This window comes from Sceloporus occidentalis, unplaced genomic scaffold (genome assembly GCF_023333645.1).
Source record: "Sceloporus occidentalis isolate IW3139 unplaced genomic scaffold, rSceOcc1.0.p SCAF_24, whole genome shotgun sequence".
NCBI lineage: Eukaryota > Metazoa > Chordata > Lepidosauria > Squamata > Phrynosomatidae > Sceloporus > Sceloporus occidentalis.
The window spans coordinates 8,447,667-8,464,615 of record NW_028317004.1 but is presented as its reverse complement, the minus strand read 5'-3'; the positions used below and the strand labels follow the sequence as shown (position 1 = coordinate 8,464,615).

The 16,949-nt window shown below is 38.0% G+C and overlaps 1 protein-coding gene across 1 annotated transcript in view; it reads right to left on the bottom strand.

Annotated features, from left to right (window-relative positions):
- Positions 1-1,975: 1,975 nt before the first annotated feature.
- The window catches only part of LOC149300579 (guanine nucleotide-binding protein G(q) subunit alpha), a 62,454-nt gene continuing 47,480 nt past the window's right edge, over positions 1,976-16,949 (bottom strand). The window contains exons 3-7 of the mRNA XM_089485201.1: positions 11,102-11,256; positions 9,987-10,115; positions 9,056-9,185; positions 7,549-7,702; positions 1,976-2,166 (exon numbers count right to left, since the gene is read on the bottom strand). Coding sequence (XP_089341327.1) covers positions 1,976-2,166; positions 7,549-7,702; positions 9,056-9,185; positions 9,987-10,115; positions 11,102-11,256 — 759 coding nt within the window. The remainder of the gene's footprint in view (positions 2,167-7,548; positions 7,703-9,055; positions 9,186-9,986; positions 10,116-11,101; positions 11,257-16,949) is intronic.

Below are 16,949 nucleotides of genomic sequence, written 5' to 3'. Positions count from 1 at the left end.
ATCCAGGCATTTAATCTTTCCAGTGTCAGGCATACCCAGGTATACGAGGACCTGCAGGGGTTAAATGTAAACATCTTAATCTGCAATCACTGTTCACTTGATTCCCCGCTCCTATCTGCATCCCTGAGGCAGTGACTTCAGCATTCATAACCCCGCTGCGTTGCATAGCAACTGAACCAATGGCACGGCAGAGATTTTCTTCCCCCATTTGCACAGCTTGCTCAAAATCTGCCACCATTTAACAGAGGAGTGTTTAAAGAAAACGGCGCAGCCGTGCAATGGAAAACAAGGAAAGATGTGTGCTTTAAAAAAAAAATAAATATATATATATATATATATATATATATATATATATATTTTTTTTTTACCTTGGCCACTTTTAATTCAACAAGCATGGTGGGACTAATACTTAGATTAAAAAAACAAAAAAAAAGTATATATTTTTTTTATTTTGTTAGCAGGAAGCGCATAATGCAGCCGACTAAACGATTACAATGCAAGGGAAATTCGGAATCTGTATTTTGCGCCTATGAAAATCAAATGGTCTTTAGACCCTCAATCACCACCGCGGCCTGCAAGGCACTTCTATTAAAAAAGGTGCCATTCCTCTAGCATGTTTAGCAAATAAACCTTAGTGGAGCTTTAATGTTATTCATCACGCTGAAGGTTTAATCACATGAAAACACAAGACGACACTGAAGAAGATTTTTCAACGGCAACAATCTATCACTGACTGCATTTGTCGTCAATCATAAATGAGGCAAAACTTTATTAAGAATTTGATTTAAAATTATCCCTATGAAGAGTTCCGACTTCCTTAATGCTCTACACTGCAAGTTACTATGCTGTAAATACTAAGCTTTTTTCATGTACTGCGCGTTTTATCCTTTCTTTTATTTTGGCAAAGTTTATGGAATACTTTTACAAGAGCATGAAACTATGTGGATTGAAACAGGCTAATCATTTGGCAGTCATCAGATTTAGTTGGAACCTTATCAGTCAGTTTTGGCATTTCATCTTATCTATGAACAGTATTTATATAAAAAAAATAAAAAAAAATAATAAAAGCCTTATTTTGGCAACTGGAAGTTTGATTTGCACATATTATATTGTGATAAAAAATAAAATAAAAATAGATGATGTCTGGGGTAGTAGTGTCCATACTGTTCTCTCTGTGCAAGTTTTTTTACGTCCCCTTTCAAATTGGCACACTGTAAAGTTTACACTGTTCTCTTTTTATGGGGTGTCTTGATCATTTAACACTTTGACTGCTGTCTGCCATTTGTCATGATAATTAGCTGATGACTACGGGTTGAATCCATTACGGAAATCGATCTTTCTAGTCTCACCTTGGAGTGACAAAAGACAGTACTAAAAACCAAATTTACTTTATACATGTCAATAATTTAAAAATCACAGTATCAATATTTTTTAATCCTTCAGAAAAGTATATAAGTTAGCAAAGCGGATGGCTTAAATTAAAAAAAATATATATAATATAAAAAAGTTATGCCTAATTGTTTACTACTTTAAGCAGCTCAGAAAGGAATGATTTTTGGGGAAACAAAGTAATATTTTGCTTTAAAAGACTATAATACCCTAAGGAATGAGGAGGCTCATGCGGAACTGAAAGCACCCTGCTCTCTCCCTAAAAATGGAAAAACACCATAAAAACTAAAACCGGCCCTTGCGAGTACACGACTGAGAATTTAAAACACGAGCTGTTTTCTCCTAGAAAATTGTGCTGCTGTGTATTGCAGCTGTGTGTTTTATCTCTATATACTTTAAATAAAATCTTAATAATTACTACAAACTCTGTGGACTTTCACAGAGTCCAGGACGGCAATAAATTAGTATTATGCAAATTGTTTTTTTTTTTTTTTCTCTTTCTCGCTCTCTCTCTCATAGATAATACAGTCCATCTTGTATTTTCTTCAATGGCCCAAAGGGAGATAAGGAAAGCTAGCAGGCACAGTTAGACCAAGTTGTATTCCTTCAGGTTCAGCTGCAGGATAGTGTCCTTGACAGCGGCAAAGACGAAGCGAATGTTCTCTGTGTCTGTGGCGCAGGTGAAGTGCGAGTAGATGATTTTATCACTGTCAGGATTCAGGTCTACAAACATCTTTAAAATGAACTCTCTTGCCGCTTGTGCATCTCGCTGGGGTCCTTTTATGGAATAAAGTAGGGAGGGGAAAAAAATAGAAGTGAAATTTGTTGCATTTTTCCCCATTTAAATCAATGTTGGTTAAACATTGCAAAATATCACCAAATTGGATGTTAATGATAGCTGTAATTCTTAACCATAAGGTGTTTTAAAAAAATATCAAATAAAAATCAATTATTTATATCTTTTAATTTGGCAGTTTGTTGGAACAGCTAAATTGATCATTTGTTTCTACAAGAGTTGTTAAAACAGTTCTTTAAGGAACACCAATGATTCAAATACATGACAAACACAACACAAGCACATCCGTTTGGTGTGATTTTCCAATGCATGTAAACAGGTTTATAAAAAATGAAGACAGAAGATTACCCTAAATTTTTTTTTTAGTTTAATACATCAAAGGAGAAAGTTTAGAACTAGGCCATAGTCTAAAAAATAAGTTTTACTTTACCAAGAGGGAGCAGCAGATAAATGGAACAGCCTCCTATCAGATGTGGCAGATGCTAATATAGTGAGTGACTAAACATTTAACCCCTTCGTGACAAAGGCTGATTTTACTTTTTGTACCCTTCGTGACAATGGCCTTAACATTTCTGCGCTGCTCGTGTTTAGCTGTAATTTTCTTCTTTCCCGTTTACTGAACCCACACACATTAGATATTGTTTTTTTCAGGACAAGAAGGGCTTTCTTTAGATGACGTTGTTTTGATTGTATCTTATTATTTACTACTAAAAAAAGTATAAAATATGGTGAAAAACTTAGAAAAAAATGACTGTTTCTAACTTTTAGTTGAAAAATCTTTTACTCATCTATAAAAGGTAATGAAAAAACCTGCTAAATAGATTCTACTATTTGTCCTGAGTTTAGAAATACCCAATGTTTTTATGTTTTTTTGCTTTTTTCTACCCATTATGGGGCAATAAGTACAGGTAGCGTTTTGCTATTTCAAAGCCATTTTTTCCAAATCTGGTAATTCTTCCCCCCATGTGCCATTTCGGGTATCTTTGAACCCGGCCAATGCAATTTACCCCATCAAGTCATATATTTTTGAAAACTAGACACCCCAGGGTATTTCAAATGCTAGTATTTTAACTCTTTCCATGCACCATATCTACCACCAGTCTTTGTCAAACTTTGTGGTAGTCATTTTTTTGCATTTGTTTTGCCACACACATTTTACTTCAGGTATGAATTAAAATGTTCTCGTTTATGTCACTATCACAAAACACCCCAATATGTGTTCAGCAACATCTCCTGAGCGCAGTGATACCCCACATGAATGATTTTGCCTGGCTGTTTGGGGGCAAAAGGGCCACATTTGGGGCATGCGCATTTTTCAATGTTGAACTTTGGCATTTGGGGATCCACTGCCCATGCCCTATTTGGTACATCTTTGAGCCGGGCCATTTCAGTGTGCCCAATAAACCCATATATTTTTGAAAACTAGACACCCCAGGGTATTTCAAATGCTAGTATTTTAACTCTTTCCATGCACCATATCTACCACCAGTCTTTGTCAAACTTTGTGGTAGTCATTTTTTTGCATTTGTTTTGCCACACACATTTTACTTCAGGTATGAATTAAAATGTTCTCGTTTATGTCACTATCACAAAACACCCCAATATGTGTTCAGCAACATCTCCTGAGCGCAGTGATACCCCACATGAATGATTTTGCCTGGCTGTTTGGGGGCAAAAGGGCCACATTTGGGGCATGCGCATTTTTCAATGTTGAACTTTGGCATTTGGGGATCCACTGCCCATGCCCTATTTGGTACATCTTTGAGCCGGGCCATTTCAGTGTGCCCAACAAAACCATATATTTTTGAAAACTAGACACCCCAGGGTATTTTAAATGCTGGTATTTTAACTCTTTGCATGCACACATTTTACCACCAGCATTGTTTCAAAGTTTGCAGTAGTATTTTTGTGTGTGTATTTTTCCCACACACACCTACTTTATGTATGAATTTACAGCTCCTGGTATATGCCGCTGTCACACGACACCCCAATATGTGTTCAGCAACATCTCCTGAGTACAGTGATACCCCACATGCATGAATTTGTCATTTTTTGGGGGAACTAAAAGGCCACATTTGGTACGTGTGCATTTTTCTAATTGGAAATTAGATGTGTGGCCATCCTTCCCCCGGTGTTAATTGGGACCTTGTTGAACCCGGCCAATTCAATTTACCCCATCAAATCATACCTTTTTTAAAAGTAGACACCCCACGGGCATTTAATATGCCAGTATTTTAACTCTTTCCATGCGAGAATTGTTTTAAGCTAATATGCTAATTTTAGGACTTGCTCACAAAAATATATTTTTTATATATATATTTTATATTTTGTTGCCTTTTTTAAAAAAAAATTTTAAACATTTTTTTTTCAACTTGGAGGTTCCCCTGATAGTGACATCAGTGGGAAATGATTTTTACATTTTACTGTTTTACTATTTTTTTCTAATTATTAATTTTATTTTATTTTTTAATTTTTTTTTTACTAATCACAATGTGATTAGAAAGCTGGGCTCCATTGACTTGCATGGTGAATGCAGTACCTGTATTCAACCTGCAAGTGGAGCCAGAGTTCTCTAGATGGTCTGGAGACCGTCTAGCGAGCTTTTAAAACTTGCTTGTTTCTCTTGCAGGGCGGCGGCCATCTTCCTTGATGGCGAAGATCACCGGCAGCTGCGGTTGTGACCGCTCTCCGGAGCGGTCACAGCCCACCGAAAGGTAAGTGTTTGGTGTCGCTGGATGCCTCCTGATCGAGGCATTCCAGCGACACCATTTAAGTTTAGGAGGCGATCGTTGATCGCCTCCTAAACGCTTTTAAAACGGGCGTCCCGTGTTGACGCCCCGTGGAGGGGCCAGAGATGGCCCCTTCGTGCCGATCGCGGCGTTGCTGAATGCCTCGAGGTCGAGGCATTCAGCAACGCTTTTTGGGTGCAGAAAGCGATAGTAGATCGCTTTCTGCACCCGTTTAAAGACGTGCCGGTCCTGGCACGTCAATTGTCGTAAAGCACATGCTTTTCCGTGTCGTGCCAGGACCGGCAATTGTCGTTAAGGGGTTAAGGGATAAACATAAAGCCAGTAGCGTACCTAGTGGGGGGCGGGGGGGGGGGTCCGCACCGGGTGCCGCTCATCAGGGGGGTGCCAACTTGCCAGCACCCCTCCAGAGAAGGACAGTAATGTCCGCCGCTGGAGGAGCAGGCTCGCGAGGGAGCGGTATCGGAGGTCTTTAACAGACCTCCGGCTCCCTTGAGTGATTTTAAGCCGGCTCCCTTGAACCGGTTTAAAATCACTCAAGGGAGCCGGAGGTCTGTTAAAGACCTCCGATACTGCTCCCTTGCGATCCGCGCGGCAACTGCTGCTGTGCGCCGGGGTTTGTTGTCAGATCCCGGCGCACAACACTGAAGCCGCGCCCACCGATATCTGTGCCCTCTGAACCCGGAAGAAGACAGAAGAAGCAGAGCGAAGAGGAACAAAAGTAGCTGACTGCTGTAAGAAGAAAAGGAAGGTAGGAAATCATTCAGTGAGAGTGGATTGGTATGTGTGGAATCTGTGGATTGGTAAGTGTGGATTGGTATGTGTGGAATCTGTGGATTGGTAAATGTGTGAGAGTGATGGGTGTTATGCTGTACCATTTCCAATGTTTTTTTCATTATATAATTATGGGAGTGAGAATGGGTAGATAGGGAGAAAGGAGGGTAGCAAGAATATTGAAATAAAGAGTCAGAATGAGAGAGAGAAAATGAATGGATTAATGTGTGGATGAATTGTGTGAATGAGTGAGAGAATTAATGAATTTGTGAGAATGCATCAATGAATGTGTAAATAATTTGTGTGAAAGAATAAATGATTGTGTGAATGAAAGTGAATTAGTGAGTGACTGTAAAAGTGTTTGTGTTAATCATAGGTGTATAATTGATTTGTCAAAAAGGCAAAGATGGTATAAGCAGGGTGTTTATGGGACAAAAATGGCACAGGCAGGGTGTTTATGGGACAAAGATGGCACAGGTAGCGTGTTTATGGGACAAAGATGGCATACACTCGGCTGTTGATTTGATTTGTCAAAAAGGCACAGATGATATAAGCAGGGTGTTTATGGGACAAAAATGGCACAGGCAGGGTGTTTATGGGACAAAGATGGCACAGGTTGCGTGTTTATGGGACAAAGATGGCATACACTCAGCTGTTTGGGAACAATGCAGACTCATGCTGGGCTGTTTGGGGGCAAAGATGGTACGTCCTATGTGTGTGTGTAATTTGGGTGCTGGTCAGGTTCTATGTGGGCAATGTGGACGTCCGCTTTGGGGTGTGCAATCTGTGATATATGCCTGTAATTTAGGGGGTTTTATCTATACCTTTTATTGCTGAGTTTTTATGTGAGTTTTTATTCTAGTTGATCTATACCTGCAATGCTGTTTCCATACATTATTATTGTATATCTGCAAATACGGGATTTGTATGTCTGATTCTATGCCTCCAGTGCTGAGTTCACATGTGAACAATAATAATAATATATATATTAATATATATATATATATATATATATATATATATATATGAGAATGATTGCTAAAAGCAGTCACACTCCTATCATGCCCAGACAACCAGTACATGCTAGAACCTGGGTATGCATGGGCATGATAGCTGCTAACAAATATATATATATATATATATATATATATATATATATATATATATAGCTATTTTATTTTTTTGTCCAATTTTGATGTGTTACTTACTTTTAATAAAAGTGTGAGATTTTTTTTATGGTGTGGGGGGGTCATTTTCGGTTTTGGCCACGTAAATGCTGAATTTTTGGTTTCGGTCCAGAATTTTCATTTTGGTGCATCCCTACTAAGCCAGACACTGAAGTGGTAGGCCTATACCACATAAATGTTTGGCTTTGTATATACTGATAGGGGTTATGCTGCACTATTGTCAATGTCTGGCTCAGTGTATAGTGATAGGGATTACGCTGTACCACTGTCAATGTCTGCCTCAGTATATAGTGATAGGTGATATGCTGTACCACTGTCATTGTCTGCCTCAGTATATAATAATAGGTGTTATGCTGTACCACCTTCAATGTCTGTGCCAGTATATAACGATAGCAGCTATGCAGTTTTAAAGTGTGTGTTTGGGGGGGGGGGGTGCCACATACAGGATCCGCCCCAGATGCCAAATACTCTAGGTACGCCCCTGCATAAAGCTATCCTGAATAGGAAAGACAAGACCAAGGACTTATTACGGTCTGAATCTTTGCATCAGGAAAAATGGGCAGATTAGATGGGCCGAATGGTTCTTACCAGCAGTCAGATTATATGTTTCAACACAGATGCATCTGCCTACCCACAAAATAATATTAATACTTACCATCATATTCTGGGAAATAATCAACTAGATGCGAGTACATAATTTTCTCCTCCAGGAGATCTTTCTTGTTTAGAAACAGAATGACTGAAGAATTTTGAAACCAGGGATATGTGATAATTGTTCTAAACAGCGCCTTGCTTTCTTCCATTCGATTCTGAAATAAAAGTGGGGGCACTTTAGTGTTGAAACCTGACTGAGGTGTAGCATCCACTGCAAAAACATACAGATGTAGAATTATATTTATAAGCCATGTAGATGTAGAAGTATATTTATAAGCCATGGCAACAAACCCCCAATTATACATTATGAAACATGGTCCACATAAAAATGACAGGGTCTAACAGGGTCCAATCTGGAAAACATTCCGAAAGGCACTGGGAGTGTGTCTATGTAAATTTGACTCAGCAGGACTTTTTGCTGGCAGACACCAGTCCCGGTTAGGCTGAGCTTTGCATACTGCTGCGTGATACAGTGGTGGAATCACTAAAGTGATTCTAATTCAGTAAAAAAATTTATATTGTGAATCTGCAACCTGTGCAGATTTACTTTACTATTATGGAAAATAGTATTTCATATTGTGAATCTGCAACCTGTGCAGATTTACTTTACTATTATGGAAAATAGTAATTCATATTGTGAATCTGCAACCTTTGCCACAGGTAGGATAAAAATTATATTGAAAATTGAAGGGGGGTTAACATGTGCGTTAAGAGTGTGATACTCTGCACATATACTACTAATACACAAATCCAAAAAGATCTAGCTTTTAATCAAGTTGCAAGATCTTAACAGGTCTCTTTAGCGTTAACGCAGCTAAAACAATATTACACACGTTTTGTTTTTTTAAATAATGCATCCTTTTTAGAGTAGTTTTACAGCCTAAAAAACAAACAATGTTAAACAGTCTTGCTTCCGCAGTAACTGCGGCAATGGCAAGAAAGCAATGCCTCTTGACTTCCAAACATCACAAAACTATAGTGCAACAAGCCACAGCATTGTATAAACAATACAAGCTTTCATGTTTTGCAAGACACAGTCAAGAAACTTAAATCCAAAAACCTTCCCGTCACTGGATAAGATTCAAGAAGCACTTAACAGCTTATTTTCATCAAAATTATCATGAAATTTGAGTAGGTTTATCTCATGCTCGCCGCTGAAAACCAATGCATACGTATTCCCCAAGTACAGTAAATATGTGCCGGTGTGAGAGATCCTCCCACGGAATGGAAGAATTGGTAATATTATACATGCATGTCAAACAAGGCACTGCATAAATCCCCGTTCACACCCTTGCTGCTGGACTAGGATCCAAAAGAATACATAAGCCTGATTCAATAACGGCCAGAAGAGTCAAAGGCCATTTTTGTCTGAAATAAATAACGGTTGCATAACGGCAATGGACACAAATGTATTTTGATGCAAACACTTTTGGAGATGTAATTAAAAAAAATCCTTAGGAATTAAATTATACATAACCATTTAGAAAGTACTTTTTAAAATCCCTTACCTCATTGTCAGATTCCACGAGCACTTGATCATATTCACTAAGGGCTACTAGGAACATTATGGAAGTGACATTCTCAAAGCAGTGTATCCATTTTCTTCTCTCTGAACGCTGTCCTCCAACATCCACCATTCTGCAGGATTAAGATCACAAATTTATAAAATATATGCATGTGTGTATATATCATATGCTTATACACACACACACTGCTCCATATTGTGATATTTTTATATACTATTCTGTTTGGAATCGGATTTTTAAAAAAAATACCCCCAATGTTTATAAAGAGAAAAAAAAAGAAAAATAATAAAATTGATTGTACCTGTAAAAAATATACATGAGACAGTATCTACAGAAGTCAGACTGCACTGCCAATTTATCTAATTTTTTTTATGACTATTTTCACAACATCGGTGAACAAGGCAGAACCATTATGAAAAATAGCAGCAAAACAAATAAGTGCATATCCACTCGACACTAGTAACAAGGCATCTGCTTGTCTATATACAAATTTAGTACCATTCTTCTATAAAATCTCCACATGCATATTAAATACATACTGCAAACCAGTAAAATACAGTTTACTATCACCTATCTCACATGAAAATACTGGGGATTCAATTACGCTCTACGGCCCAGAACACTACTTTGCTTGCATTTAGCAAGTTTCAACCAGTCTTCTAATAACTGTATCTCTTATGATCGATATTGGTATTTTAAACCCACTGCAACTCTTCTTCAATTTTGAGACTTCTTTGGACACCATTAATAAGCCACCTCAGAGGTGGAACAAGTTTTAACCTTGATGCTGCCTCAGGACTTCAAAATATACACATAAAAGTACAACTAATACTCACCTAACAATCATAACTTACTATAGATATCTATTTTATTTTTTAAACAAGTCAGTTTAGAAGAGCATGGGCTCATGTACCTGAAAATGACACTTTGCAAGTCAAAGGGATACTCAATAATGCCTGTTGTTGGAACTCGAACTCTGAGAACATCTTGCTGAGAAGGAAGATACCCATGACATGCTATACGGTCCAGGTCATTGAGATAACTGGAAAAATCAACAAAGTAGGGGAAAGTGAGCGCACACAGAAATTTAGACTCTTTACCATGTAACAGATACAGAGTAAAAAAAATATTAGAAAGGACTGCACCACAAGTACTTAAGGGCATCCCAGTCGTGGTATGACAAAGTAAGATGCAGATCACCTCTAAATTCTGTAATTATTTAGGACAATGCATGAGCGCTCACCACAGGGAATAAAGGCTGAAAATGTGTAATGGACCAAAGTTCAATGCCAACATCAGCTTCTCGGGCCTGTTTAAGTTCACGGTTTAAAGGCTTATGGGTTTCAAGAGGGTAGAAAAAAACCAAATGCTCCATTGACATCAATGACTTGATATGGACACAATTTGCATATCCCTGTTAGATTTCTTCCCCAGGTTACATATATAAATTGTAAGTATAAATAAAATATAATGCACTCAGTAAAGTGTGGCACAATCATTTCAATCCAGTGATTCAAAAAGGAAATATTGAGAATACCCAGTATTGAGTATAGCACCAAGTACAAAACACCCTACACCAAAACAAATTCAACTTCTGCTGAATTTGGACACATGGTAAGTAATTAGCTTAAGAAAAATATAAAATGTTGGCACATTTACTAACATCATTCATTTAATTCTTCACAGTGTGACATTAATGTATTGTAGTTAGTAACTGAACGAACATTGGACGAACATGTGAGTATATCCAGCGGTCAGACTAAAGATCTTTTCTTAATATTTTTCTCCATCTTCCTAAAAATACCAACTATAAAAATATGTATTTTATGTTCCTGCTGGCTTCTACCCGTTTAATTTCTGTATGCAGTTGCGTATGGTAACTTTATCCTAAAGATTCTACAAACAGAAATCGTGCAAATATTACTTTGAGTACAGGTTGTTAGGTCTCAATGTATTTGAAGGCTCTTGTAACGGTTTAAATCAACAGACCTGCAGAGCACTCAAAGATGAATATTATATCATACTTACTATTTAGTGGAGTCAGACAGCTGATACTCCCGTCGTCTGTCATAACACTCTTGTATACCTGGGTCATTCCATAAATACTTTATTGCATCTACATAAGGGTTCTCAAATGTGGACACCTTCTCTACATCCACCTCCCGAATTAACAGTGCATGGCCCTGTTAGGGTGAAAACAAAAAAAAAAAAAGAGAATCAACATAAAATGTTCATTATTTTTTTTAAATTAAATATGCTTTGATTGTGACAAGTGTTAATCTTTGATACATATTTATAATTAGACTTGCACATCTGTTTTAGGACGAATGCTTTTTTGTGCTGAATTTTACCATTTTGGCAATTTGTCTGAATAACCAACAAACACAACATTGGATGAAAGAAAGGAAAACAAATGCCCTTAATATGAAAATCTTTGCTCATTCCTTCGTCACCGTGGCTGCCATTTTAACTACACCAAGAGGAGAAGAATCGCACCATTTTAATTCAACTTCTTATACGCATATATTTCTCGTTTCCATGGCAACCAGACAAATGCGATTTACGAAAAAGTTGGATGAATTTCGTGGGACCAAACACAGACAATACAAAGAAATTTCCCCAAATACAAGACACAAATTTTCTGCCAGCGCCGGGTCTATTTATAATAATTTTCAAATGAGATTGACAACCATTTAGTAGTATATTTAAAAGTGCAGCAACTATTCAAAATAAAAAAAACCTTTTATATTGTTTTCTATATAATAAATATATATATATATATATATATATATTAATTTTTTCCCTTTTCTCAGGTGATACAGCCTCACATAAAAACTGCTTCATAAGCGGACGACGTAGATTTATACCCATGTTTCAAGATAAGGATGTCTAACTGAAGGCTAGGTAGACAAAATAGAGATGCAGGAACATAGACTGCAGTTCCACCTTCATCCAGTGTAAAACAAAACCAAAACAAAATCTCAGCATGCCCGTACATCCTGATACATAGTACAACAACCTCCCTGGGTATTGGAAGGGTCTTTTGACAGAATTAACAGGTATAATGTTTGTTCTGTGCAGATTTTTTTGTAGGGTATTCTAAGAAGGACCCTCCAAAGCCTTCTGTTTAGAGGACAAGAAACAACCAATATAACTAAAATGTGCACAGCAATGGGGGCACATGAACACACTACATCACACTGAGAAGAACATGGGCCTATGCCCACACAGCCTGTCAACTTCCATTGGTCATGCTACCGACAGCGTGGTAAGACATCCCAGCTATGTTACAGAACGAACATTAAATTACATTATATGTATATATATATATATATATATATATATATATATATATAGTTTTTTTTTTTCCTGTTAGAGCTGCAGCTCCCCCTTCTTTAACCCCTTCAGTCCCCTATGGACGTACAGGTACGTCCAAACAATGCATCCCAAGAATCCCCTATGGACGTACCGGTATGTCCTGCCCTTCTTGCAGCGGCAGAGACACACATCCCTGCTGCTACACGGGAGACCAGGCTGTCTGGACTCCCCAGCATCGCTGGCTTTCTGCTGTCCGATCTCAGGTAACAGCTTCCGGCACGAAAGCCGGAAAACTGTTACATTTTTAAATGCCGATCGGGCATTCCCTTCCGGGTAGCCTCACTGCTGATATCACCCGGAAGGTCATCGGAGGACAGGATATCCCCTGCAGGGTCTGTCCAGACTCTGCTGGGATATCAGATCGTTCCGATGAGGCACAGACACCGTGATCTCTATGCATCTTTCTCACCCTGCTCCCATGCTAAAACACAAAAACGAAAGAAAAAAAAAAAACACAACTTAAAAAAAAAAACCCCAAAAAACAATAAAGTGATAAAGTGAGCTAAGTGATGTCATTGTGACCTCACTGGCATTAACAACATGTTCAAGATGTCCCTAAGAGGACCTCTAACCATTTAAAATAAAAAAAAAATAAAAAATATATGAAAATACAAAAAAATAGATAAAAAAAAACAAAAAAAAAACCATCCCATTGCCCTAACAACATCTAAACCCCCAACTCCGTTAAGCCATAAGCATAAAAAGTATGCTGGGAAAGTATGGAAAATCTATATAAATTAGGTATTTCTGAAATCAGGACACATGAATTGATAAACTTGGAGGGGATTTGCCATAACTTTACCTAATTTCGTGAGGATTCAGAGGGAAAATTTATATATATAAAAAAAAATAATTAGGTGTTAATTGTCACTAGTTTTTACTAAATTTTTCATCATCTAACTATGGTATCAAAAGAAAGGTCTATCTATCCTTGAAAAAAAACAATATATAGTTTACATGAGTACACACTATTCGCAGTAAAAGACAATAATCGATGAACCGACATACCGCAAAAATGGCAAAATTACTCTGGGAGTTGAGGTACCAAAAACCCCTGGGATTGAAGGGGTTGAAAAGTAAATACCCCGATATCCTTAGCCCCACCACTACAAGAAGGAAAAAAAACCAAAAAACTACCCCCAAAACCCAGAGGCCAATATAAAAAAATAGGTAGGGAGTTTAATATGTAAAGTATGGGTGTGGCCATCGATAAACTACGCATGTGGGGTAAAACTAATCAGGGGATGTTGTCGCACATAAATTAGGTCTTTGTTCAGCAGTGGCACCTACTGTGTAGAAGAAATCCTAAGCGAAAATGAAAAGGATTTTTCTATTTTAGTATTAATATTTTAGCTAATATATAGTATCGGGTCAGCTTATTAAGAAAATTCCAAGTAATGCATCTTTATATATGTATGTGTATACATTTATACACACACACACACAAACATATATATATACATACACACATATATATATATATATATACACATACACACACACACACTTATACATATATGCATATATAAGAAATGCATCCCATAAAAGATGTCACAAAATATATGTATTTCATAAAGTATTCTATCAATACATTCAATATTAGGGAAATAACAGAATTCAATAACAGGAAATTGGAATCTATTTAATAAACTGATAAAATACATTAAATTATTGGAAATCACTTTCATTGCTAAATATTACATTGATAAATACAAATAAAAATGAACTGAGTGTTTATTAAAATTTATAAATGCATTAGTACATTCAAAAAGCCTGTTGGTTTCTTTTGTCTATTACTCTGTATCACATACTTGCTGTTCTTATACTAACTGAAAAATGTTAAATGAAAAGTGCTTTAGAGTTGTAACATGACGGCCATTGTGTTGAAGGCCAAGACACATTGATACATAGGTAACTGCCTACCTATCCCTTCCTCTGTCCCGCTTTGCAGGGGTGGAGGAAGGGTTAGGCAAGAGCGATACTCACCTCAGATGCAGCTGCAGGGGGGCACACAGCCACCCAATGAGCAGCTGCAGCCTGCAGGACCACTTACTGCTCCCCGACAATTAATGCCCAGCGCGGGGAATGACGTCGTACCCCCACGTTCTGCATCCATTGCTGGTGCATAGTGATGAGGGAGCAGTAAAGCGAGGTCTGAAGTGACAGACCTCGCACTCCCACCACAGGATGGAGGAAGAGGTAAGAGATGGGGAGAAAGGGGTGTATGGGCAGTGCATGCGTGTGTTTGTAAGCTGGTGTGTGTAAGAGTGGTATAGGAATTTGTAAGCTGGTGTGTAAGGGCAGTGAATGTGTATATGTGTGTGTATATAAAGGCAAGTGTGTGTAAGGGCAGTGAATGTGTGTGTGTGTGTGTGTGTGTGTGTGTGTAAAGGCAGTGAATGTGTGTGCGTGTGTGCAAAGGCAGGTGTGTACGTGTGTGTGTGTGTAAGGGCAGTGTACGTACGTACGTACGTACGTACGTACGTGTGTGTGTGGGTAGTGTACGTGTATGTTCACTACTCTTCCAATGATACTCAGCCAGCACAATGGTTGACACCTGGCTGGCTGAGAATCATGGGAATTGTAGTTCAAAGCTAGAATCTGCAGCTTTACTGTTGACTACTTCCCATGATGCTCAGCCAGCATCATGGAAGCAGTATGTCTGGCTGAGCCTCATTGTGAACTGTAGTTAACAGCAGAGGTATGCGTCTATATGAGAGACCCCAACATAAGAGTGACCAGATTTTGGCAGAAACTTACCCAGGTCAGTTTCTTTTCTCCATCTCTTTAATTTTTTTTTATTCATACTAGCACTAAATTATTTTTTGCATCTTTCTATGGTTTTAAATGAAAGCCTGTTTTTTTTCCAGGAAGAAGGGTGTATAATTTGTGTTGGTACATCAAACATGGAAAAGAGGAATTACAATTTACAGATTGGTGCTATACACAAAAAGGCTGGCACTGTTCTCTTGCATACTTAACTTAGGTAGAACTTCCCTGCTGGAGCATCTTTTGTTCTCTATAAGATATTATATCTATAAGATGTATCTGACCTTTCAGTTCCAAGCTAGATGGATAAACATACATACCTTTAATAACTCTAAGCAATACAATCTTACACGCCTACTACACACAGCACACGTAGACTTAAACAGTAGACCAAAAAGTCCTGTAAATGATAAAAATAAAAAAAATAAAAAAAGATTGGAAAGATAACGAGCAAGTTATACTTCCCCTTTGTTTTTTGTACAGAAGGCAGTGTTTAAAAATCACTGCACAAGAGACACCATTGTAAACCAGTTTAGGAAGTCATACCCTCAGGGCATTTGGCACAGAGAGGTGTGCTGTAATATGTTACACCCTGTGCAGATGGCACAGAGAAGAACAGACTGTACAAGACCGAAGACAGGACAATATATGCAAACAGGAGTACAACATGGCTTTAAAAAGGCACCAGGATGCACAGTTTACCCCAGTAACAGACATAAGAAACCTTGAGGCCTGGTTGACAATTGCCATTATTTAATTTAGCAGATAGTTCAGTTCTCAAATGCTGCAGCTACCTACGTCAACAGCTGGAAATTAAATCTATTCCATGGACTGATAAGGTGTCGCTTTGTAGGGAGTAACTATTCACCTAAATATTATACTAGCTAACTGGTTAGCAAATGTATAGACAAAGTTATTTAAAAGATTTAATTTACTGTATGCTACCAGGCTTATTATATTATATTATTTTCACCTACAGCTGAAGAGATAGCCACTCTTCTTTCTTCCTCTCACCCAACATCCTGTCCCCTTGACCCCATCACACCTCACAAAGTATTTAATCTGTCTCTATCATCTGGAACTGTACCAACAGCGTTCACACATGCGCTAATCACATCCATTCTAAAAAATCCTTCCTTAGATCCCATCTGTCTGACTTACTACCGCCCTCTCTACTTCCTTTTACCTCAAAGTTTCTTGAACAGATTGCGTACATTCGCCTTACTAACTTTCTCTCCTCCAATTCCCTCCTTGACCCTCTACGGTCTGGTTTCAAACCTCGTCACTCTACTGAAATGGCCCTAACAAAAGTCTCCAATGACTTGAATTCTCTATCACCATTAAAACACTACTAACCAGGCTCAATGCCTTTGGGTCATCCTTGACTCAAACCTCTCCTTCATCCTTCACATTCAGTCCCTCGCCAGATCCTGCCTAATGTATCGGTTTGTCTTAGTCTATCATTTCTCAGCACCATGTTCCTGCATTCTGTAATAGAAGAGAAGGCAGCATGAACGAGAATTCATCCATACATACACTGATTAGCCATAACATTATGACCACTGACAGGTGAAGTGAATAACACTGATAATCTTGTTATCAAGGAACCTGTCAATGGGTGGGATAGATTAGGCAGCAAGTTAACATTTCATCCAAAAGTTGATGTGTTAGAAGCAGAAAAAATAGGCATGTGTAAGGATCTGATTGACTTTGACAGAGACCAAATTCT